This window comes from Triplophysa dalaica, chromosome 18, assembly GCF_015846415.1.
Source record: "Triplophysa dalaica isolate WHDGS20190420 chromosome 18, ASM1584641v1, whole genome shotgun sequence".
Lineage (NCBI taxonomy): Eukaryota > Metazoa > Chordata > Actinopteri > Cypriniformes > Nemacheilidae > Triplophysa > Triplophysa dalaica.
In genome coordinates, this window is record NC_079559.1 from 13,493,417 (window position 1) to 13,520,592 (window position 27,176).

A 27,176-nucleotide genomic window follows, 5' to 3' on the forward strand; every position below is an offset into this window, starting at 1 on the left:
CTTACGTTGACGCTCGGCCAATGGGAATCTTCATAAGCGAATACGTAATACTCCAGTCATCTCTTGTACCTGCTCGGTGTTTCCATAAGCCCGCTCGGAACCTCCTTCACACGCCCCCATTTGTCACTCAGGAATGTTGTATATTTATGTTTTTATTAAACAAAATAAGAAAAACTAAATGAAAAAGTCATATTATATCTCACTAGACTCTCTTTTCATCCAGCGCGTCATGTTTAACTGTAAAAATGGCGCGTCTCATCGCGCACTTCAGCGCATCCTAGCGGTTTACAGCGCGTACAGCATCATTACTCAATCGACCTACATTAAACAGCCTCCGCCGCATTATGAAAAAGGACAAATTATTTAACACTGTTTTACATTGGTCATTGCATAAATACACATCTGTATTGGAAATTGGATCTGATGTGATTTCATGAAACGTAGAGACAGCATCGTCATTTTCATAGTCTTTAAAAAACATGTAGGCTATGGTGATCACAAGAAAATTCTTGAAATGTTTTACCCAATTGTAATAACATTGTAGTTTTGAAATACCCTTTGCAATATCTAAGCAAACAAAGAATTCCATGTCAAATAACCACTTCATTATGTTCACTTCAATTTCAGCCACACCAAACAGTAGCCTAGCTGAAAGTGAAACGTTTACATTTTATTATATAAACTATTATACTATTATAAACTAATAAAAAAGAGTGGTGTAGCCTATTATTGTCAAAGTGTAATATACATAGCATAGAAAAGATAGGCAACTTCAATTCTACTCATCAAAGAGTCAGTAAAAGCACTGTAGAAAATGTATGCTGTGTTGTGCAAGAATTTAGATTTTTATGTAGTTATAAACAACCCACATCACCAGAAAATCGCAATGAATTTTTTATCTTAAGTAACAACTTTCATTACCCTTTACCGCCCCCTAATGGTGAATGAAGGATGCAAGATGTTTAGTAATATTTGTATCCGGTTTCATAAGTCGACCTTTTCGTCCTTGTTTGATATGTTTTATAAGGTCACATCTGATTTCAATATATAATATATGGAGTTTATTTCTAGCACACATGGTGTATTGTTGTAGAAGGTTAGGTTTAGACTCAAACAACATATTTAGGGGATATAGAATATCAAGTTAGTCTGGTATAAATACTGTAAAAATCTATATTTTCTTCTATTACGAAAGCTAAGTAAACAAGCATGGCTGTATTAACACTTCGATAACAGTTTGACCCAAATATGTTTTCATGTTTAGTAGAAGCATGTTGCAGCATTGGAAACAAAAACATAATTGGTGATGGAGAAACTAAACAATTCTTTATTTACTTCAAAATGAGTGTTATGGCCAAATATTAACATACTATAGGCTATCATGGATGGTTTTGATCCAGTGTAATGCGTATTTGTTGTTTATGCAAGTTGTGAGCTTGTGTGTGTATCGTCCCTATTCAACATCTGCAACTGAGGGTATATATGGCGTACGTCAATAAATGTATTGTATTTCTGCTCAGAATAAATGTACAAGTGCTGTTACTTCTGGAAATAGCAGCAGGTGAGAGATGGCCTATTCGCTGATGAGATTCTTAGCTTTCAGGGTAAACTAAACCAAATAGGAGATTTTTGTCTGCGCTGTCATCTTGGTTGTTTAAGACCTCATCGACCTTAATCAGAAGATCAGTTGTGCTAATTGATGGATGTAGGTTAGAAGGTTTATGGGCCTCACACAGAACTGAAACGTGTTCACCCATATTTTCTACATTTCAAATTTCATGTATATCTGAAGTGGAAAATAGAAAAAGAGGTGAAGGAGAAGAGAATGGGAAGAAGGAAAGAAAATGCGAGAAGTGCGGGTGTGAAGTAATGAGACTATATCTCATTGTCAGACACCCAAACAAACAAAACAGTGTCATCTGTGGATGAATCATCAGAATCGATCATAAGACTCTTATAAAAAAAGTTTCAATTCGTGCAATTTGACTTCTCGCCTCAAAAATGTGTAATTTTCCGCATACTTCAGCATTTAATATCCCAAAGGATGACCCTTGTTTTTACATGCACAGTTATAAAAGAATGATCATAACCTGAATTTACATGATTTTACATCACCGTATAAAGACATAATGCAAACTCTTATACAACCAAAAGATTATAAAATGTAGAGGAGACTTTATTTTTATTCACTTATAATTTCAAATGTTTAAAAAATGTATTGGTGTTATTTTAAAAGCATTAATGGGGGTTCAAATGAGGACATCTCACATGTCACCAGAGGAAGTGGGCACACGCACGCACGGACGCAACCACTCACGCACGCACACACGTACACATGAACAGAAACTCAGCTTTCATCAAGAGTAGTGCATTTTTTATTCGTTTGATCTACAATAAATTGTATCTGCTCCAACCAAATAAACACAGAATAAATAAATAAATAAGGGCTTTTACGATTGCTACTAAAACGGCAACTAAAACGAAAACAAACTTTTATTCACCTGTATGCATTTTTTCCTCTGTGGGTGGGTCATACAATACTGAAATGCCCACCATTATTAATTGAAGTGAAAATGATACAAAAAGGATGTCATGTACGCACAAATTTACAACAACTGCTCATCACTGTATTCCTGAGAATACAATGATCATGGAAGAGTAAGTTGATTTCCAACCGTGCATCCTTTACATCACATAACAATGAAATATAACTTTTACGGGCATAACTAATCAAATATAAAGATAAACCAAGCCTCTCATATATTTATCTCATCTACATACAGTATCAAAATAAAAATCCACATTATTTATTTAAATGATCAAATTTGTAAAACACATTATTAACTTGGGCATTTCAGTTCACGCCCAAACCCTGCATTCCACTTGACACACAGCTTGACAAATAAATACATTCCCGAAAATAAAACAGATAACCAGTCCGATTTAAAGCAGACATAAATGCCTATATTTTAAATATTTACCTTTTATATACCTCATTGCTGTGCAAGAAGCAAATGTGACCAAACAAATCATCCTGGTCCCACTGATATGTGCAATACAAGATTTAGCAGAACTTAAAAACACTGGTACACTAGTTCACTTCACACATACAGCTTCTTTAGCTTCGTGGGACCTACTGGCTTACAAGGAAGAAAATGTACAACTTTGTCAGTCTCCATGCAAGGAATCACTAATATCTCACATATTTGGACAGGCATGCTTCAATTTGTTTTTCTTTTATCATCACATTTATTTTGTTAATTTTAGTGTAGTCTCTGGTGTCTCGCTGTTCATTGTCATGTGCTTCAAATTGTCATAAGTGCTAAAGGATCCATTCGTTCCATTAAAATTCACAGTTACCATACTTCCTTTTTACGGTAACTATGTTATTCGAAAGGTTGAGATTGAGTCATTTCCTTTATTCATAAGGCAGAAGAAAGCAGTCCAGGGTAGAGATGGTTTTCATACGAATGTTGAAGACTCCATTGGAATCCATCAGCCAGTAAGACAAAACTTGGCCTTGCAACTTCATTTCCTCATTTTGATCTAAAAGTCCCACCTAATGTTTGCTAGTAGACAATAGGAAGATCCCAGCCATTCAGTCTTACTTTTTAAAAGTAGTCCTGCTGTGAAGAAAAATCGGTGAGCCCGTACTGCAGTAGGCTACGGGGTCTATACGATTCTATGGAGTGCAGCAGGCAGGAGAATAGTGCTACAGAACAAGACAGAGTGACTGCTGTGCTAGTTTGGTATATAGACAGTGATTTGGGACATCAGGTTTATTTTTTAGCTTAGATTCACCCACAATCTATATCACATTTTCAAAGAGCTGCATGGAGTTCATGATGTTTTCGTCCTGGAATGCAAGAGATAAGAAACCAGAATGAGTATTTTATAAACTGCATTAATAGGTTAGTCTGTCAGCATTGATGTCCCATTACTTATATCAGGCAATTCACAAAGGTTTTTGACACAATTAATTTTTTTGAAATTTAAAGATTGTTTTTCAGTCTGTTCTTCGCTACATGGCTTCAGAACAGGGGTTCTCAACCTTTTTGACTCCAAGGCCTCCCATTATACTCAATGATATTCAAATGCCAAATCCCCAAATAAATAAAATATTTTAGAGCTTGCCATTAGCTGAATTTTTTTAATTCATAATAAAAATTGGCAAATAATAAGACATATCTTGGATTAAAGTTTTTTTTAAATGTACTTTAGTAATCATTTGGTCTTACAAAGGGTTTTTCACACTTGAAATCAATAACCCCGGGTTATTCTTAACCCCAGCTAAACAGAATTATTGGAGGTTTTTTTTCACGTTTCACGCTGCTTATAATTTTACAGGGGTTAAAGGTACAGTTTGTAGAAATCGCCGCTGGAGGGCGCACAATCAAAACAACAACAATCGCGTAGCTTGATGACGCTGTGTAGAAGCGTGGAATGATGGGATATCTTGTCTTCAACACCACCGTTGATGGTACCGCTGATACATCAATCAGACAGAGATGAGAAATCATGTTAGCGGAAGAGGTAAAGTATTAAAGTTTTATAAATGTTGTGTTTGATGAAATAATTTTATTTCATTATAATGAATTAGACCCGAGTAATGTAAGGTGTAAAAACTAAATTGATAGTCACAGATGTTACATCTTGTCAGTATTTTTGGATAAAAGCGTCTGTTAAATGACTAAATGTAAATGTACAGTGATTGTCCAATTCGATGGTGTGATAACACTGCGCAGTTTTAAGTGTTCAAATCAATCATAGTAACAGTTATTTTGAACGTACCCACATCATTTGCAATAATGCTAGACGGACCGATGGCACAAACTACTTCCGCATCTGTCTACGACAGTGTAACGTGGTTGCTACGTCAGTAATAACACAATATGACGGCATTGACAGGCGACTAAACGGCCCCGATCCACTGTTTAGAATGCAGGATTTAAAAGCAATTGGAAACATTTCAGATATTGTAAGTACTCAGCTTAAAAATATATATAACATTGGCCTAGTGGTTTTTGGATATTTTACTCCAAAATTCTTAAAAACTCTACCTTTAAGAGATTTCATAACCTGATGTTTCCCACTGTACATCACTAAACCCTGGGTTATACGGTATATACATATCTGCTGTATCAACAGTCATGATTGGAATAAATACTGCAGCGTCACAATGACTGAATAAAAACAGTATGTGGTCCCTAAGATGAATCATCACTGTCTGATCTCTGTCGTGGTGCAGGACATTGTGATCGGTCTGCAATGCCCGTGTCTGTAATGCGTTGCTAACCCTGCTTTACCCCGGGTAAAATGCAGAGACAACCCCGCTTCAAGATCACAAGTGTTAAACGTTTGTTTACCCGGGGTTAAAAAGAGGGTTAAGAATGAAGATAACCCGGGGTTAAGCGCATTGTGAAAAGACCAAGTGTCACAGAAAAACAAGGAGTCATATGACACGGCTAAAACTAATAATTTCCTTTGTTTTAGATGTACTGCAATGTATATACACATAAAGGTTCTAAAACGCTGTAATTTCCACATACCGTGCATGTCCTTATTTCCTCTTTGCCTTGCCTCTCTGAAATGCGCATATCTTTTACAAGGCTCATCGCCCTGAAAAGCGAGGTGTGCTATGATTGGCCAGTAAAGCAGTGCGTAGTGATTGGTCGGAAACTGCAAGCGTGTGACGCAAATGTAACGCCTCTTGCCATATTTGGAACATCAGTTTCCACAGCAATTGTGCTGACAGGTACACACACCTTACTTACGTATACATTTTGATGGTCAAATAATACCACAAACTCACATAGATTTGTGGGGCATTGGTAACACGAGGCGTTTCAGGCAGGTCTGTTTGAGCTTTAGATAGAATGCATCTTTTGTTCTGACACTTTAATATTTGCAATAACATGTCTAATACATGCATGGGCCACTGACAACACACCAAAGACACAGAAAAATAGGTATTTGCGCTTAAGACCCCTTTGATTTCAGAAGAGCATTTCTGTTTCACAAAAGGTCCCAATTATACAAAAAGCACTCTGGAAATTCAGCTTCCATTTTATTTTTATTCCCTTTAATTGATTAGAATACGCTCTTTGAATCAAAGCAAACAGAAACTTACTTTCTGACAGGTCTCAATGAACTCCTCAATAGTGACCACGCCATCTCGATTCCTGTCCATTTTCTATAAGAGAATGAAAAAGTGCTAATGAGCTGAAATTTGTGAACATTGAGTATCATCGCTGTCCTTCCGAAACCTCGGGTGTCCAAATTCACAGTTTTTCAGAAATCAAAAACAAAAAAACATTACTATTTAAATGATAACATGCTATGTTGTTATAACTAGACAAGGACTTTGTAACACTTTTTATTGGTTAGATGTTTGACAAACATGAAGAGTGACTGACGATAATGAATAATGGTAAATAATAAAACCTAAATATATGAAGATACAAGGTTTCAGAAGGACAGCAGCGATATGTTTTCTGTGTCCATGTGTGAACTGCATCCTACTGGTACCTGGAAGAACTTCTCCACGTGTTCAGATGGGGCCTCATCTCTCACACTGGGGTAGGTGTACCTGCCCATCATGTCGTAGATTGACTTCATGATTAATAGCATCTCCTACAACATACAGACACAAATCCATTAGGTGAAAAGTACCAGAGACCATCAAAACAAACAGTTTAAGGAAGCACCTCCTTAGTGATGTATCCATCTTTGTTGATGTCGTAAAGGTTGAAAGCCCAGTTGAGCTTTTCAGTGACAGATCCTCTAAGTAGCACTGACAGACCGATCACAAAGTCCTGCAGCACGGACAGAGATCAGACAGTGATGAGATGGAACAACTGAAGGGTGATATCAAAAACATCTGAGAGGAAAGAAATTCTCACCTCGAAGCGAATCGCTCCATTTCTGTCAAGGTCAAATGCGTTGAACAGGAAATGGGCGTATGTGGTTGCATCTGAGCGAATGAGGAAAAGAAGGTAAGCATGGTGGTAAGCATCCTAAAATTAGTTCCTGATGGAGGTTATGGACAACACTGAGTGATTATGTGTATTATGGAATCTGCTGTACCCCCTTGAGGAAAGAACTGAGAGTAGATGGTCTTGAAAGTTTCTTCATCGACCAAACCGCTTGGGCACTCCTGAAATGGAAAGACAGGGATATCTAATTAAACATCTAATTAAACAGATAATAGACTAATTCTCTCTGTGCCACATCAGCAGCTGGTGAAGGTTTAAATAAGTGCATTGTGCTACTTTGCTTTGTGGAGAAAACTCTGCCCTATATACTCCGTCTAGTACATAGTACATACTTGTACAAATGTAAAGGACAACCATTCATATCATTGTTAAATACCAAAAATTTGCCTTGAGGTGAAGGATTTAAAATATTACAAATCGTAGCCTGTAAGACCACAGGTGTGTATACGGGACATAGATGCAACATTCAACCCCTCCAGACAAGTATACGCTATTTTAGGCTGGTCCACATTCATTCCGTCATCACTCACAGTAAAAATCTATGATGCTAGAATTTTGTGCAGCGTCTCGTTGTAAAAAACAAGATTTAAATAAAGTTACGTTACCTAACACACAACAGAAACTTTCAAGTTCAAATGAATTTAGTTAAGTAAGCCTTACTTAGATTACTTTTTTGTGTATATGTTCAAAGTATAGTAATATCTCTGTACTAGTAGTATACTTGTATGTGTACAATTTCACATGGACTAAATTGGCCAAATCAACCAACTAAACTTGCTCATAAAGGTATACTTTATGTATACTTTACATGTAACAGTAGCTTTGACTACAAGAGCAGTTTTTCTGTTTGTATACTGCAACTATATTACGAGCAAACTTACCTGTGTATACAGTATATTGAAGTATTGAAATAACACTTTAAAGTACACTCTCAGTAATATGTATTTAGTCTACTCACTTAACAGAGTAAACACGCCGTATTTCTATATGAACTTAGAATACTTAATGTTTACATTGAGGTATACTCAGTATACTGAGTATAGGCCAAATATACCAAGACTTTATTGTCAGAATATACTGTATCAAGAATACTTTTAAGAGTTTTAGGTATCTGAGAGGTACAGCGAATGGAGACTGGAAGTATGCTTTTTTTAAGTTTAAAATAAGTATACAAATAGCACACTTGAAAAAATATTTCTTTAGTAAGTGTAGTTTGGCAACTATAATGTTGTGGTCTACAAAACAGCACATGACATTCGCAGAGGTTTGACTGTTTCAATATGTCAGATGGAAAAGAGACTTACCTTAATATCAAAACCATTTCTGACATCTGAAGGATTTTAGTGATGTGAGGCTCTTTGGCCATTGTGTGGTTCAACCCAATTCATATCTAATTGTACACTTACAGCTTCAGATTCATAACCAAACACACCTTTTCTGCATCCTTATGTTTTAACCAGCCTGGTAGACCAGCTAGATTGACCTAACTATCCCAGAACCACCTTTAGTAGACTCTTACATTTTTGAAGCCCCTGTACAGGGACTGCAACTCCTTCTTGGTGAATTTGGTCTGAACCTGCAGCTGTTCCAGACCCTCAGGCTGATGTCGCACCGCAGACAGCTCGAGGTCGCTGTCACTGCTCTCTGTCGGAGAGAAAGAGGAAAAGAGAGGAGGAAGAAAAAGAAGCAAAGCAGAGAGAGAGGGAGAGAATGGAGAGTTGGGAAGGGAGATTATGGGATGCAGGACGGGATGGGGTGAGAGAGCATTGAAAAGAGGAAGACGTGGAGTGCGTGGAGAGAGAGAGAGAGAGAGAGAGAGAGAGAGAAAATAAAGGAAGTGAAAGCAAGAGAGTTAGCATAAAAGTGGAAACCCAGGCAGAAGGGGATAAAGTGAGTGGGGTGGTTTGGTTTGATAGACAGGGAACACTTTCTTTAACAATGTGACTGACTGCTGAAAAAACGTATATAGGATTTTCATGTCCAGTAGGATCAATTTTTTATGGCCTGTCATTCCAAATCACACATGTGATCACACATTTTTATTCTGTGTATGTGGGCCTTTAGTTTTCAAATGAGGCTGAAGTCCCTGTTTTTTGACACCAAACCTTTAGGACTATCATCTATAGTACTACAAAAGCTATTATTATTAGGATCTAAATGTTATTAAACTAACTAAAGTCAATAGCATTTTTTACAAAATCCAAACTGGATGAAACAATTTGAACAATAATCAAAATGTGTTTAGCTCTCAGCTATTGCAGTCATCAATCGCATGATAAAGAAAGAACTCGATCAAAAGGACAAAGAAAGATACAGATACAGAAGAGAAAACGAAACTAGACAGGTGCTTTTACTCACCGTCTTTGCACAAACAAACAAATAGAATGTGAAACAGGGAGGCACATGAAGGACAGAGAGGGTTGGAGAAAGTGAGAAGAGGAAAAAAGAGAAAATAGTCAAGTCAAAATGTGCTGAATTACAAAAAAATCAAAAAAGAATGATGGTTAGTGAAACAATGACGGTGTGAGATACATATCAAATGCATCTGTGAAGCCTAGGTGAAAGTAAATACTGTACAGTATTGGATAAAGACATTTCACAAAATCCTATTATAGATTTGTAAAACCCCTCGCTGGAAAATATTACAGATTAAATACAACATATATATTACCCTGCTGTCGACCATACAAAACATACGACTTAGACCTTAGTTTAAAAAAAGAATTGTTTATTTGTTTGGTCTACATGATATTATGGTAAAAACCTTTTGCGGCAATCGAGAGTGTCTATGGTATTAGATCATATTTTACAATATTTCTTTAAGATTAAGTATATGTCAAACAACTGTAAGATCGTAAAAAATATATATACATCTAACATACTGTATATATATAAAACTCAGAAAACAAAGAATTCCATCTTTAAGCATGTCAAATATAGACGGAGTTTCCCTGAACTGACATTTTCTATGTTTTGTTCGTTCTCTCTCGCACTTTCTTCCTCTCTCACCTGTTTCAGTTATATCTATGAGCCCGAGCAGATGCATGAGTTTCAGAAACATTAAGACCAGGCAGACGATGCCCACTGTCTGTAAACCTTCTGTTTCCCATCTCACACTCATCCTCACACACTCTTCCTCAACACTCTTACAACTGTAAAACTCCCGCAACTGATCTTCCAGGTCAGTTCCCTCCTTGACAGAAGCAGCTTCATAAATTCAACGTAAGTATCCCGTAAAAAGTAAAATTTCCCACGAGGGAAAAGGATGGGGAGATGTCCTCTTGTGATAAACATCCATTAGACTCCAAAGAGGCAATAAAACCGGGGAAAACAAATGTAGCCAGTCTTGCACGTGAACGCTTTGCCTTCATGACACAACCTTGAATATAAGCCTTGTATCCAAAATGAGTCTAGATGACTGCTTTCTTCTTTCTCACTTCTATTCCTCTCGCATCAATTTAATCTTTGGCTCGTAATTGTCGGAGGGAATTGAGGAAAAATTCTCACCGCATATATGATCGTATGAAACACACTCGAGGGAAAAGTTTGTCCCAGTTACTGTAGATTTAAACGCAAACCCATTTAGCCTTCAACATTAACTTTGGACAATAAATACGAAATATTCCGAAAAATAAGGCACACTTTGTTTACGCTTTCAACAAGTTGACACAGCAGAGCTTTACATTTTTATTGTATGGTATGCTCAGTCCAAATTTTTTTTAACCAGGTCTGATATTTAAGTTCAAGGAATTATTAAGGTTGTTATGATAGATGGATAGCACTCATGTACACACATTCACACTTGAGGTGTCCTAAATCTTTCCTCCCCTGCGAACCAGATTCTCATTGTTCTCTCTATATTCAGTTCTTGTAAAGTGCCAGTGAGATGAATTCTTCTACTGTAGATCTTGTGACAGAGAAAATTCAAGACATTAAAAATTATAAACACTTAATCTTGAGAAACCAGATGAAAGCAACAGCAATAACACTAAAGTTAATGAAAAGTCAGGATTTGGTTTTATTTATTCACTAACAGCGCCAATTCACTTCAGAGGTCAAAAGCATTTCACCCCAAAATGAAAATTCACTCATATTTTGAACTTTGGTAACTACACAAAATTGGCCCCCATCGGCTTCCATTGTGTGAAAACAACACCATTTCTCAAAATATCTTCTTTTCTGTTCCACATAAGAAATGGTCATATACCAGTTTTACATTTAGGCATTTGGCAGACGCTTTTATCCAAAGCGACTTATACTGCATTATCCTATACATTTTATATAGGTATTTGCAATCCCCTGGGATGGAACCCACAACCTTGCGTTGTTAACGCAATCCTCTTACCACTGAGCTACAGGAAAGGGAAGAAAGCAACATTTGAACAACATAAGATTGAATGAATAATTACATTTTTTATTTTTTGCATGACCTTTCACCGTTTTTTAAACACAACCAACATCGCCCTCTGATGGTTGATGTTTAACTCCTCAAAGGCACCGCAGAACACCGTTTGCACAAAACACAGAGTAGATGAAAACAAGTTGAATAAATAAGATGTTGATGGATCATCTTCCCCCTCATGTTACTCTGACTGAAACAGAATCTCCACGTATTGATCGATTCATTATACACGCTCCCCTTCAAAAGTAATACTTCACCATCTCTGATTACATATTAGATTCACACAGCCAGAAACCCAATCACAAACCCAAAATAAACTTCACTCTCCTGACACACGGAGCGCAGGAATAGATCTACTAATGTTGTTAGACTAATAATAGAGTCCTGGTGACGTTATCTGTTGGGAGGTCTGGCTTGTGGACCAATAATGGATAAAGGATTTATGTATAGATGACACCAGGTACGCGGACCCTTTTGGAGGATGACGAGTTTGTTTAATCTTTTGTATCGTTATTGTATTGCATCTTGTAACTTTACACTGAATACTTGTATTGTGTATGACATTTGGTTTTGATTCATGGAATTGGAGGCACTCAAAATTAACAAAATTAACAATTACTGTTGTAATGTATACTAAAAATTGTCATCATAAATATGAACATGTGAGGTCATATTGAACAGTGGTAGTTTAATAAGTACAGCCAGCGTTTGAACTATTAAAGGATTCTAGCTGACCGGTGCTTTAATGAACCCACAGTTTGGTGTTAAACTGCAAATAATTGAGAGCTTTGAAGTAATGGCCCTGGGAGATTACTCGTCAATGACACACATGTTGGGTCTCCATGTTTTTATGAGGACATTACATAGACGCAATGGTTTTTATACTGTACAAACGGTATATCCTATTCCCTACCCCTAATCCACCCCCTAAACCTAACAATCACACAAAACTTTCAGCTTTTTTAGATTTTCAAAAAAGTTATTTCTGTATGATTATAAGCTTGTTTTCTCGTGGGAAAAAATGTCCCAACAAGGACAAGGACTTTGGATATTGCGGTCTTTGTGGGGACATTATGTTTACCTTTCCCACACAGACACACACATAATAATTTAAAGAAATTTGTATCAATTGTAAGCAATAATACACATGTAGCATATTTAGTATAGTACTCACTAAGCCTGTGTAGTTTGAGGTGATAACAGAAATATATATGTCCAATAATAACATTTACCTCTATACACTGTAAAAATTTCCAAATAATTTAAGTTTACACAAAGTCATCATTTATTGACCCTCCGGTCATTAAAAACCTGTGTATGACTATTTTTTCTGTGGAACACAAAAGAAGATATTCTGAGAAATGGTTTTGTGTCCATACAATGGAAGTCAATGGGGGCCAATGTTTGGTTACCAACATTCTTCAAAATATCTTCTTTTGTGTTCTGCAGAAGAAAGTCTGGGGTTTGGGATAACACAAGGGTAAGTTCAAAATTGAATAATTAAACTTTAATGGGTGAACTATCCCATTAAAGTTAATTTCAGTTGTTTCAAATATAATCAAAGTAGCTGTGCAAGTCATTTCAAGTCACTTGAGTTAAAATTACATAAAATTTCAAGCTGAATACAAAGAGTTACTTTCATGACACATTCTCATCATTTCTACAGTGTACAAGCAACTTAGTGTTTTAAAGCTTTTTTAGTATGTAATGTGCATTTCATGGGAATCACACCCATGATGACCTTGGCACTGTTAGCGCAATGCTCCACTAGTTGAGCTATAGAAAGCAAGGTTATATGTGGCATGTTCATGTTCAAGACAAACAACAGAAAATTAAGGCTAGAACATACCTATAGCCCAATAGCACATTCAGAAATAAAGTCCACCTAAAGGTGCTGACTGTGATCTGTTATACCAGAAATGACTGGGCAGGTATGATGAGAGTGTCTGATGGTGTGAAGGGGTGAAAAGGAAATGGACATTGCCCTTCAGGAACCAGTACAGAGACCAGCGCACCCATTTTTAGGTAGCCGTAAAGAAAGCCTGTTCAATACAGCATGCATAATGTATGAAGGGTAATGTTAGACTGGGTTTGATTCAAAGAGTGAAAGAGAGAGAGAGAGAGAGAGAGTGCAAGAGCAAGAGAGAGAAAGAGAGGGAGATAAAAAGAGATAAAAAAGAGAGAGAGAGATTGCAGTATTTCTTACATCATAGTTGTCATTTAGTAAGTTTACTCATCTGAAATAATTAATAAATAAGACACAAAACCTCTCGACTCCTATGATATATGAACGATAAATCACATGGTGCATTGCATTATAAACCTCAGCATAACAGCTACTTCCAATCAGTTATTGATGGCACACATTCAGTACTTGTGGGTTTTGTGGGTTTTTAGAGTTTACTAAAACATTTCTGTTCATTTAAAACAAATATTATTTGAAATACGTAAACTAAAAATAAGTTTGAGGCACTAAAATTATGAACTGAAAAAAAATAAAAAATAATTTACACTTATATAGCAACATAAAAAGCAAACAAATAAATAACCAAAAAGGACAACGAACATAACAAAATAGCTCAACTTACACTAAAAGTTAAAGAAAAATAAAATAAAATATTAACAAAACTAGTCAAATTGAACTGTAAATAAAGACACCCTTCACAATTCTAGTGGCTTATTTAGGGCTGATTATAATTTCAAAGTCTAAATCATCTCCCTATAAAAACATTTTGCACTTTTGGGATTCAAAATTCTGCTAACAAAAATGTAAACCTCTTAAGTTTAGCTAAATAAACCCGCATAAACATACACAACATCCCTGCGAGACGTGATATATAAGGTATGTGTTCTGTTTATATCTGCGTATGGCAAAGCAAACAGTATTATAAAAATGATCTTCCCCTAATCGAGAAAGACCCAATGACCTTCAAAACCTCTGAGGCCATTCTTAGCAAACTGAACTAATCTGGCATCACGCGATAGGACCAATCAATTACTGCTTTCATAAGTAATGTTTAATACTGTTGCTGTTATTCGATCGCATTATCTTTGCATTAATGCAAACATCAGCGTAAAATCAGATTTGTCGTCTCCATCTTCGGGAGGCACCTGACGCAACCCTAGTCCCACAGGCCTCATTGGTCAATCACATAACCATGACAACAAAGGGGAGGACCTCGGTTCTAGAATACTCCACTTACCTTCCAGTGACATGGGTTCCAGAATGCCGAATTGCTTGAGGACGGCCACAAAGAGTACGATGACCACTCCAATGGCAAACAGTTCCATTCCCTGAATACTCATGGCTGCGTTGATTTAAGGCTCTTGGCACAAGAACTTCAAGAACTACTGGAAGTCAGAGTATTTATCTCGGAGATGGTCTCACTAGTGCATACTATCAAGGAACAAAGCCAACTGGCCGATATGGGAACGGTAGCGCATGAAGGGGGGAACACCAAAACAAAGCGGCTATTAAATTTCATCAGTTCAACAGATAAATATTAAAAAGGAAAATCAAGGGATATGTATAGCAGAACGTCAAGCCGGCAGTTGTTTGTGCACATGGGAATCCTGTCCCGTTACATTTATTTTGAAGAAGAGAGGAGAAGTCGGTCTTTCCATGTTAGGTCATTCTTCTTGAAAGCCCCGTTGGATAAATAAAGAGCAGGATCGCAGCTCACTTACACAGTCCAGATGTGTAAAAGCCATTCTGAGCAGCAAATGTTATTTTCAAGTGTCAACAAAGACGAGAGCTGCGGCAACGCTGCAGGTTAGGCAATATTGGAGGTTGTTGATCCCAAAGCGCTCACCTTAGCTGGATCTCGGGCACGATTTGTAAGATTTACAAAACCGTGGACGCGCTGTTATTATGCTGCTGTCAAAACGATCATATTTCACGAGTCCTGAGTGCCTCTTGAATCTTCAATTTCTTGATTTGGTTTGAAACTGAATTTGAAACAAAGGTAAACCCTACCGCCTCAAACTGGATCCACAGTCCAAGAACCAGTCAATAAAGTAATATTCATTTGACTTAAATGCAGGATCTGGCACGGACTTTGTCGCTGCGACAGTCTGGACATGACCTGGACGATGAAAGCAACCTCTTTGTCTTTCAGACCAGGTTGGAGGAAATCGGCAGAAAAGCTACACCCGTGGCAGTGTTAAAAATAAGAAAGTCCTTCTTGGAATGCAGAGAAGTGTCCATATCCAGGACAGACGCCTTAAATTTTGGCTGGCTTCAAAGTCTTGGCTTCAAAATGGCTCATTAAATCCAGTTTAACATCTTGGGAGTGGCCTGTAGATTACTGACAGTGCGGTTTGTCTTCTAATTGTCCTTCTCTTGGGTTCAGTCAAGTGCTCTCATCTTTTCCTCTGCTTCTGATTCAGCATCAAGTGCTTCTATCTCCTCTTTCAACTTGTACCGTACGGTTCACGCTCTTTTTTCTCTCCCCCACCCTTACCGGTCTCTCTCTGTTGTCCTGTAATAATCTGCAGTGGGCAGTTTATCTTCACCTCTCTGTCCATTCCACCCTTCCTTCAGTTTCTCTTCCTTTCTGCTCATCTACGACCGCTCCATCTCTTCTTTTATCCATCGCTTAACTTCACTGCCCCTGACTGCAAGTCAGACCCCTGTGCAAGAACTGGTCCTCTGTCAGTTTACTGACCACAAACTCTCTCTCTCTCTCTCGTCTGGAGACCTGGGGGAAAGTTACATTTCCAAACAGGGTATAATGCAGGAGAGACGTAGAGATACTAGGGGGATCAAATTCCAGGGACGCCCTCCCCTTCCCATTTCCCAGCCTCCATCCACCCACGTATCCGTTCCATCAGAAGCATTTTCTCTCGCGTTAGTGAAACGGGGCAAGGCCTCTGCCTGGAATGGGACAACTAGATGACATTAGCACACATGTCCGTCTGTTTGTAAGGAAAAGAACTGGCTGGATTAGAGAAGAGAGGGAAGAGAAGAGGCGAGAGATGAGGAGAGAGCCATAATAGCTCAGTTAGAAATAGGGATCAATAAGTCTTAAGACAACCGACATAAAAGTGAGATCAAACTAATCAAATAAGAAATTGACAAGAGAATAGAATAGAATAAAGAAAGGGAAATAAAGAATAAAAAGTAATAATGTCAATTATCTGAAGTTGGACTCCACCTTCGGCAACTGATGTCAATGAAATATAATAAAATCTAAGAAAAAAAGAGTTCACAACAGACAAAATGTACATTTGATCATTATTATGCCTCCAATGGCTCAATTTCAATGTTTTAGTGCATGCTTTCACTAAGCAGTTATATTTCAGGATGGCGTCAGTAGAAATGTTTCTTGTGTATAGGAATTAATGTAGAGCTTTTAGGAGGACACGGCAGGTTCCAGTAATGCCATTAGAAGATGAACACTTCTTAATAGGGGCTAAAGCGTGAAGCTTTTGCTGACAAGACACTACGGACAAACATAACTCTCGAACTTCAAAAAGGACAGTCCAGAAACAAGGTTACAATCTTAAAGTTGGCACAGTTGAATATTTGAAAGTCTTTGATAGATAAGAAACCATCAGCCAAGAGCATCTATAAGAGTAGTTCTGAAAATGTTTCTTCAATACTGTTCTGATTTCAATTGGAACAATTCCATCGCCCTCTTTTCATTTCATGTGTTAAAAGGCAGATGTTCTTCCTGAGTATTGATCTAGTGCACTCCGATTACAAATGGCAAAAGTTGGGTTTATCCATCAGTGCTGCAGTATCCATTCACAGTAAATGGCACTACAAGCTCAGGGGTTAAACAGGGATTTTACATAAGGGAAACCCTACGATCTGGAGATGAGATAATGGAAAGCTTGAGGGAACTAGCGTACGATAATGCTTTATGGAACTTTTTTTTGGTGGTCCAACTGTCCAAGAACAATTAAAAAAGAAGCTAGCAATATTTTTTGTTCACTTTTTTATTTGATGTCGTTTTGCATTGGAAGAGGCAGAATCTGCATACATGTTTAAAAACGATGCAATGACGATTTGGCTTATATATAACTTTTCTAGATGTTTTGTATATAATAAAACTGAAAATTATTTTGAAATGGTCTCTTACGTTTTTTCGCAGCTGTATATTTACATGCAGTATTATTCATTAACGCCTGCCATGTTTTTACTTTACGGCTCTTAGAATAAACACAGCCAAAAGTATGTGCACAAGCTATGTGTACTTGTGACAATTTCTTTGGTTTATCCTAAATGTTAAATGTAATAAGTTGATCTTGAAGGAATTTATTTTCTTACTCGTGAATTCATACAGTTCGAATCGTACAAAAATGTGCAATTATTAGAAAAAGAACGCACAAGTTTATACAAATTAGTTACCTCATAAAACACTTACACATTGCTATGATTCTTGAAAAAAACCTAGGTTAAGCAGGACTGTGCAACCTGATATCAAGGAAATTCGTTTTACGAAGAGAACAATTTGTATGAATTTGTAAGATGTGAATCGTACAATTATGTATGATTATTGGAATAAAGCAACACTGAAGCTCATAGTCTATGGGGCGAAAGCAAATCGTACTTCCATCCATCCATCCATCCATTTTCTACCGCTTATCCGAACTACCTCGGGTCACGGGGAGCCTGCGCCTATCTCAGGAGTCTTTGGGCATCAAGGCAGGATCAAATCGTACTTAAACGCACAAATAAGATTTTTCAAATTCATACGAATTATCCTTGTTAAAGAGTTACATATTGCTATGAGACTGTTGAAAACTAAGCAAAAAACCTAGATTAAGCAGGACTGTGCAACCTGATCTCACAGGAATCGGTAACTATTTAAGGAGATGGCTTATTCATATGAATTTGCCCGATGTGAATCCTGCAAAAACGTACGATTATTAAGCTATACTTAAGCCCCTCCCCTAACCCCACTAAATATCACAGGCACGAAAGCAAATCATACTAAAATTTACGAATATGATTGTGCCAATTCCTATGATTTTGTCACCTCGTAGAATAGTTACAAATTCCTGTGAGATTGGGCTGGACTGTGCCAGAACAAAATAGTTAAACTCCGGGACAGTGTACCTAGTGACTTATTGGTCATATAGAATATCAGTTCTCATCACCAATCCATCCTTCCAATTTAACTATTGAACAAACAGCATAACGTCCATTACTTCAGAGGTCTAGTTATAACTGAACGTATACAAACACTGCACTCTCTCCAATACATGTTCAGTAAGTTTGTGCACACAGTAATGAAACCTGATACAAGGCAACTGGTCCTCTATCTAATACATAAGCACTCACAGGCCAAACATTGTCTCGCTTTCTCGATGCTCAGACTCAACAGAAGTGCTCTCGCTGTCTCTTTCCCTTAATGAGGTGTGATGGATCTGCTTTGACAACAAACATCCTGGAACGCACCGACAACAGAACTTTTACAAAACAAATAAGATGTGAAAAGTTCGGGAATATGGGAGGGATACCTATTGATTGGAAAGGATTCCTCAGAGGAAATGACTTGATTGAATTCTCTCGACAAGCCACGTACACATCAATTTTTCAATTTGCTTACGTATCAAATAACCCTTCGCTTCATGGTCTTCGTTCACGTTTATCAGGAAATCTCACAGTAGTTTGTCTTTGGTGGACTTCGAACTAGGGGTTTTCAATCTTTCCCAAAAGTTGATCATCCACTTCTGAAGGACCCCCATCCTAAAAGTTCAAATACATCTAAAAAAATGAATTTAAACAAACAAAAAATATTTTATATGATAAATCTTACATTAGTCTCCATTAAGCAAAATATTTATTATTAAAAATGATCTATAATATTTCTCACTATTGCAATATATTGTTAAATATACTAATTATTTATTTGTATTTATGTAACTTTAATTAGATTATTAAATAGACTATTTTTGTTATTTTATTTAATCTCATTTATTAATTACATCAATTTTTAATCGTATTATTTCTCATTTATTAAGCCCCACTTTTTAGATTTTGTACAGTATAGCTCACCCACTTAACAACAGTTGCATCACGACAGTCAACATTCTCTGTCAAAGATAGTTTAAACCAGAAATGTATGCTCTAAATTTAATATCTCACATTGAATCCTATCTGGGTGTTTCTTTCCTTTGGTACTTGTTATTTTGCTTGCAATATATATTACCTATAACCTAAAAACAAGCCACAGTCTGTATTGAAAAATATAATTTGATTACTAATAAATGAATAGACTAAAATTAGGCCAAATGTTTAGAAAGATGATATTGTTCTAACATGACAGATCGAAAAAGATGAGCAAACATGAGGTTTGTGAATTCCTTTATATTATCAGCAACTGGAGTTCAGACTGACTTCAGGGGTCCTGCGATGCCCCCTATTGGACAAAAATATTATTAAGGGAAAGCTTTGGGATAGGAATATTTATGTATTTGTAACAGGATATAATTAGGCAAGTATCTGACCGACTGCTGTTGTACAGGTGCAGCTGATTGTCATTGATAGTACCACTGACTGACTGTCTTAGGTGTGTATGTAGCAGTCTGTTTGTCAGTAAATAAATTGGTAGAATAATATATTCACGGGTCATGGCTTTGGACCGCAGTGAAAATAGATGCAGATTATATGTTTCGACAAAAAAAGTCACTTTGGATAAAACCAAATGCATAAATGAATGCAAATGTGCACCATCTTGTTTTCAGTCAGTAGCCTATATTTTTACATCTAGAGATAGAAGGTTGAGCTCTGTGGTATCTTCAAATGGGTAACGGTGGATGGCTAAAACAAACATTATTGTGTGTATTTGGTGTAATACAGTGTGTTTACGTGGTATACGGTTAAAAACATATTCGTTTTCACATACAGTACATAACTGTTGCTCCTCCGTGCCACTCTGAAACGCCTCAATTTTAAAGAGTACATAACATGAAATCATGAAATTGACATTTCATGCAGTATGTAATGTTGCCGTGTTTGAAATTAAGCAAAGTTGTATATCCGAAGGTAAATGAATAACAAAGTTATCAGCTTGGAAAAAAGGAAGTCAACTCCGAGTCACAGAAACAAGTCATCCCAAGTCCGATTCGCGAACCGCTGTGAATGTACGTCACTACATATAGTCCTCGCCTATGTTTTGCAGAAGTAATGTAAGAATAACTGCCTATTACAACGAAATAATAGTGTTTTCACATCTTCTACGTACATATACTTGTTGTTGGACACTACATAAACCAAAGTACAACCTTAAAAAGCCATAGTTTTGCACTCTTTATACAAAGCTCATTGTTGTGAAAAGGGCTGTGTGCTCTGATTGGCCAGCTACCCAGTGGATTGTGATTGGCCGAATACCTAAGAAATATATAGTACAGGAGCAATAATACAGCATGTGCCAATACAAAGTGACTGGTTTCAACAAAAGCTGGACCACTACCTGTTGAGAGAAAGGGTTAGTGTTTATTTATTTTTTTGTCTGTCAAGTATTTTCATAAGAAATGGGATTTAAGTAGTTTTTTGAATGTTGTGAGAGGTGTGGTTGATCGGACCGAGTTAGAAAGAATGTTCCACCAGGAAGGAGTTGTGAATGAGAAAGAGCGGGAAAGCGATTTACTGCCCTTATGGGAAGGCAATACAAGACGCCGCTGGTTTGCTGAACACAGGGATTTTGATGGGGTGTATGAGTGCAGGAGGGTGTGAAAGTAAGCCGGTGCAGATCCAGTGATAGTCCTGTAGGCAAGTATTAGTGACTTGAATCTGATACGGGCTTCGACCGGTAGCCAGTGGAGAGAGATGAAAGGGTGTCACATGAGCCCTTTTAGGCTGTTGGAAGACGAGGCGTGCTGCTGCGTTCTGAACCAGCTGGATTGGTTTGATAAACTTGAGTGGTTTGAAAACCAACAAGGAGAGCATTGCAGTAGTCCAACCTTGACATCACCAGGGCCTGGACAAGGAGTTGTGCAGCATTCTCAGCGAGATAGGGTCTAACCTTTCTAATGTTGAATAAGGCATGACCCCGATGTCTTTACAATGTGATCATTGAAGGACAGCTGTTGACCCCGAGGTTCCTGGCTGTTTTGGAAGGAGTGATTGTGGTATTGCCAAGATGGATGTTGAGATCGTGTTGCACCGCGGAGTGTGCCGGAAACACAAGTTGTTCTGTCTTGGCAGGGTTCAGCTGGAGCTGATGCGCTTTTATTCAAGTTGAGATGTTCTTGAGGCATGCCGTGATGCGAGCTGCTACAGTGGTATCATCTACTATAGCCAACTTCTTGAGCTGCCTTTGATGCTGTGTCTCGACGCAACGTGACAAAGTCAATAAAACATTTTATAACAAGGCATCTGTTGCATCCAGCGGTGACATAGTTACTTAATGACTTATATTTACTTTTTTATGGAGCATCATGCTGCAGGGGAGAACAGCAAGTTAATATAGATCAATTTCTGCATTCCTGATCGTAGGACCAACAAAAAGCTTAAGTTTGAATAGTCAGTTGCAAATTCTTTAATAATGAAAATTTTATTACAGGCTGTGTGTGAGATGCGGCAGACTGTCCTTACAATGTTTGATTTTCCCCAGTTTTTAGAAACAGCCTTTGTGCACAATCTGGTGTTAATGTGCTACACACAATACTCTCTGATTTTGGAGTTGTGCTGTTTCGGAACAGTGTTGTGAATAAAACTTTACCACCGATTTCTTATTGTGTCCTCGTTTTGGAAGACCCAACTAAGTAGTTTTTCATTTGTAATGAAACACACAGCGTCTCCCTGACATGGCGGCAACATACTACAGCAGGAATAGACATGTCTTCTTTTTTTTGCATTCTGGGGGTGTTCTTCAGGCTTCTCACAAACTGACGCAGAAATGTGGGGGCGTGTCCAAACGAGGCGTTTTAGGCCACGAGGCGTTACATGTCTAATATATGCATGAACAACTTGTAACACACCAAAGATACAGGAAAGCACGAAATCGTGTCAAAGGTGAAGATACTTGGAAACCTTCAAAACGGCAAGAACGCTTTGTCAGCATACTCAAATTTACTACACAAAGTGAGTACATTCATTTGTAAAAATATAATTTTTTACTTAAATTTGATAATGAACCTCAAGCTGTGAGGTATGAAATGCTGTAGGCATGTCATGCTGGTCTTTATGGTTGGACTGAAAAGTCTGGTAGACCTGCTTCTTTTAAACGAAGCACTTTAAAAAGATAACAAACATTAAGATTTAATTTTAGTCAAAGCATCTACTAAATGTAAAGAAATCTAAATCGAAACTAATGTCACTTAAGATTTGACTAAGAACTTCCTACGTTGAATGTTTTATATGAACATTTTCTTTCTTATATGTACATGCTATCCTTCCACACAAGTGTTTCAGAGCACAGAGGCACCAGAGTTATACCTCTCGACTGCAGAGAATTACACTCCGTTCTCAATCATCCGTATGTTCTTGTAACATTCCGCCGGTCAGACTCACCTCAGGGCACTTCATGTACCTTCAATACAGTCAGTCTAGAGCCAAAAAGCATTTTAAGAGCCACAATCTGCTCTTAAATCTGATATGGTGCTCCTGTATGAAGCTGTAGACTGTTAAAAAATGTACAGTCGGTTCCAAAAGTCTGTAATTTAACACTCGTGTACTAGACGAGTGTTTGTACTTGTGTGTGTGACTGTGTAAAACTAACTCTCATCCTAACACTAACCCATATTAAGAACTTATTAAGCAGCTACAAGTATTTTATTAAGTTAGTATACATTCTAGTGAACATATAAATTAAGCACAACAGAAAAAGGCTCTATGTTGCGTTTCTCTAATTTAATTAGGAAAAAGTTAAGCTTGCTTTCATTTCATTTTAACTAAAAATGAACATGAATTTCACGTTTCTTAGTATTTAGAATGTCATTTTTTTTGCTATGACATAGCGTGCACAAGCTGGCATGAATTTCAATGCTAATTTATAGTATTTACTCTTTCATTCAGAATGGTTCTTACACAATACAATATTGCATCTGTGCTATTGTGTTGATGGTTTTTATGTTTTATTGTCAGTATAACTGCTCAAAGAGATTCATCACGAACGGGAACACAGGTAAAAATTTGTATAAGGTTTCAAAACACACACACACACACACACATATATTTATTTGCCTTTTTAATGCCCAGGGCTGCGTTTCCCAATAACGTTGTCTCTTAGCACACTACTAAGGCTCTAAACGTACACCTTAACTCAAGTTATACCTTTTCTAGGCGTTTTTCCTGAACTATACCTTTACCTTAAAGTAAACCTTCTTAACTCTTTCACCGCCATTGACGAGTTATCTCGTCATTTAAAAAAAAAACAGTTCCCCGCCAAAGACGAGTTATTACGGCAATCATTGTTTGTACTGATGTACAGCAGGTGGCGCTGTTACACACCTTGCGGAATAAGTACAGAATCCCAGAACCTAGAACGTACATTTCTTATCGGTTTTTAATGTTTGTTCTGAGTGTAATCTGGACGGAAGCTTTTACAAAAAACGTTAATGATCTCAGCTGTTTAATCAAAGTAATGTATTTTTGAAGAAACCTACCCACATTTAAGGAGTGATAAAAAACGAACAAATGAAGATAGAAGAACACGGTTTCTTTTGTTTAAAAGCTGAGACTCTGTTCTCTCATTTGACATATTGTTTCTCCACATATTTTTTACAAATATTACAAATATTCTTTAAAATGTACTGTGAACCATTAAAGTGATGGCTGAAAATGTTAAAAATACTCTGGTGTAGGCTGGCAACTTTTTATTAAAAAGGCTGGCGGGGAAAGAGTTAAGTGCGACGTTAGCATGGCGGTGGTTATATCGATGCCTTGAGAATCGATTGTTCACTCTACCTTGCGGTATACAGTGGGTTATTGAGAAAACAATGTTTATTATAAAAAAACGCTTTAGAAATAGTAGAAATTGCATTTATCAGGGCTCACTGAAATAGTATAAAGAAAGAAAGAAATATGTGTGTATGTATAATTTTGCAAATATCTGATTTTAGGGTCCACGCCAGTCCTTTTCAGCAACCCTCCCAGATAATGGCACTATCAGGATGAGTTCCATCTACCAGAGTCTAAACACCTCCAATGTTAGATACCCAGTCTATGAAAGTCTAAAAAAAGGGTAAAACTATGAGAGGATAGACGGCTGTAGCATACAAATAGATCCAGATGCACGCATGGATGTCATCGATTCCAATATCTATGACATTTAATGCATTTATCTGCTTTAGAAATATTGTATTTAGTCATGTTAATAATAAGGCACCTGTATTTAGGTGTTTGATAAGCCCTTTATCATACTGCTTCTTTTACATGTTTCACTTATTTACTCAAAGCAAATTTGAATTTTAAAAGTTTAAATGTAGTACACGTAGGTGATGATTGTAAAACTTGTCCAATAATAATGCAATTATGCAGAACGTTTTATGTTTGATTATGTGATATTTGTATCTAATAAAACAAACACAAGGTTTTAAACGAACAACTATTTGCATTATAAAGAATAGGCTCAACTGCTTGTTTGGCTTATCGCTTCATGTCAAACTGAATGTGTGGGCTCTATAACTAGATAGGATACTTTCAAACAAGTGAAAAGCGACAGAGCTCAGAAAGGAGACGTTACCTGAGCGGTGATAGCGAGCTGTGCTGTGCCTACAATCAGACAGGAAGCTGGGACGAGAGAAACGACGACGCGCTTCTAAAGAAAGTGTAGCCATCACTCCACCCATTATAGACTGCTGACGAAACCACACCGATGGGAATCACATTAAACTGAGTGACCAGAGCTTGAAACAATACCTCAGTGACTCACGGTGAAGAGCGTGAGCCGCATAGTTGGAAATATCTCACGGAAACCACTTGACCATCAATGTGTGTGTGTGTGTTTGTGAGTCAAAGACTACACTAAGAATTCTGTTTGATGACTATGGGTCAGACACGCAGGTAGATGTACATGTGACAGGGACACTTCAAAGATTCAGTGTAATGATGACCTTTCACTTAAAACATGACACACACACACTCACAAACACACGATCTCTTGTGTTTGTTTGAAATATTGTTTTTTCTTTCCTCCCGTACTGAGCTCACCCCACGGAGGTAAAAATATTGATATGAGAAAAGGAATAAAACTGATTAATTTCACGCTTTGCTTTAAGATCCCTGAGACCAACGAGTCTATAAAGAGGCTGGATTATATAAATACAGTCGATGGGATTTAGTGCAGAAACATAGAACAAAGAAAAGAAAAAACACACACATATTCAGGGTTAATAAAAAATGGTTATGTGTGATAGTTTTAAAACTACAAGGCAAACAAGGTGAGGGTCAGGGTACATGTACACTTGTTCTTTTATCTTGCTGGTGAACTAAATGGATATGCTGATCTACCAGACAGACAAACACTAGACCAGCTACAGTGTCACAAGCATGGAAATAAACCCCATTGTCTGTAGTGTAATACACAAACTGTGCACTGTGAGGCGCTAGTGTATAATCAATCGATGTATTGCAATCACACCAGTCACAAGTCTCTCCACTGTTGTGTCCTCATGTGCTGACCTGGTTGAAGGCCACTGAAACATGAGAGGACAGATGGAGTCGATCCGACTATTTGAGGGACATATAAATGCTTATTTAGCAGACTTATGATTATATTCAGATGCTTGAACTGCAATTTCCTTTCCTGTCCCATAGACTTAAAATAAATCTGACACACAAGCTGACTTTGAACACATTTAACAATGTTGATCGTACACAGCGTATCATCACTTAAAACCAGTGACACATTCAAATTGATTCAAAGAACTTTGTAACATTATACTTTGGTCCCTTTCTGTTTTGAACTGAATTATTCCTGATAAATACAGTATAGTTTATTAATAGGAGAACTTTATGAAAGCATTCATGTTGTTTTATATTTCTTTTTTAAAGGCAGTGCTTGATATATAAGTTTATGATGAACGTCCTGCCTCAAAGTTAAAGGAGCCAGTTGCATTAGTTTTCTTGGCACAAAAATTTGTTGGGAAAATGTATTTTTGTGTGATTTTAGATTTAGATTTCATTGAAACATAATATCATCCAAAGCTTTGGAGACTTTGGTCTTTCCACATTAAGTTAATTGAGCTGCACATTTCTGGAATTTCTTTTCAATATGACTGACCTGCCTTGAAGGCACTTTGACCATGCAACAAAGTGTAAGATTATACAGGTTGCTTCCATTTTCTATACAGACCCAGAGTTCAAATCTTCTATTTAAACGTGCAAAATTAAAATGAAATCGACTCGCTCTCTGTCTCTGTGGTGTAAATCAGAACCAACAGTAAAGAATGTTTAGCTAATGCGTCAGTAAATTTCTCCATTCAGAGTTCATTGACTGTTATCGGGAGTCAGGAAAGCAGATCTTAGGAAACACATCAGACAGGAAAAATTGGTTTAGTGGAGAATTCATGAGAAAGACAAATAGATGAAGGTGCTTATTTACGTTTTTATTCATTTTGACTGTATATATTGCAATGTTTAAATGGGCTTCATGGATATTTTTCTACATTTTTGCATGATATTTAGATTTTCGTTTCCAAAAATTGTACTATTCTAAGACGTGTATCTCAATTTGCATATATGTTCGCTTCTAGGCCATTATGAAGTCAAAAAGTATGGAAAAGCATGAGCTTTCTGTACACTTCAGAAGGGGAGGAGCTATTATTAAAGCCACATATGTGATTCATAATTTTCTCAATTCATTATTTTAGTATTTATTGAT

At 37.2% G+C, this 27,176-nt stretch overlaps 1 protein-coding gene across 2 annotated transcripts in view; it reads right to left on the reverse strand.

Moving 5' to 3' along the window:
• Positions 1-2,377: 2,377 nt before the first annotated feature.
• kcnip3a (Kv channel interacting protein 3a, calsenilin) overlaps positions 2,378-27,176 on the reverse strand; it is a 48,516-nt gene continuing 23,717 nt past the window's right edge. The window contains exons 1-8 of one of the 2 annotated variants that reach the window (XM_056729983.1): positions 10,005-10,932; positions 8,515-8,639; positions 7,087-7,156; positions 6,903-6,973; positions 6,708-6,815; positions 6,529-6,633; positions 6,131-6,193; positions 2,378-3,856 (exon numbers count right to left, since the gene is read on the reverse strand). In XM_056729983.1, coding sequence (XP_056585961.1) covers positions 3,809-3,856; positions 6,131-6,193; positions 6,529-6,633; positions 6,708-6,815; positions 6,903-6,973; positions 7,087-7,156; positions 8,515-8,639; positions 10,005-10,116 — 702 coding nt within the window. In that variant the 5' untranslated portion in view covers positions 10,117-10,932 and the 3' untranslated portion in view covers positions 2,378-3,808. Of the gene's footprint in view, positions 3,857-6,130; positions 6,194-6,528; positions 6,634-6,707; positions 6,816-6,902; positions 6,974-7,086; positions 7,157-8,514; positions 8,640-10,004; positions 10,933-27,176 lie in introns of those variants that run through there. The other variant, XM_056729982.1, reaches the window with a different exon arrangement.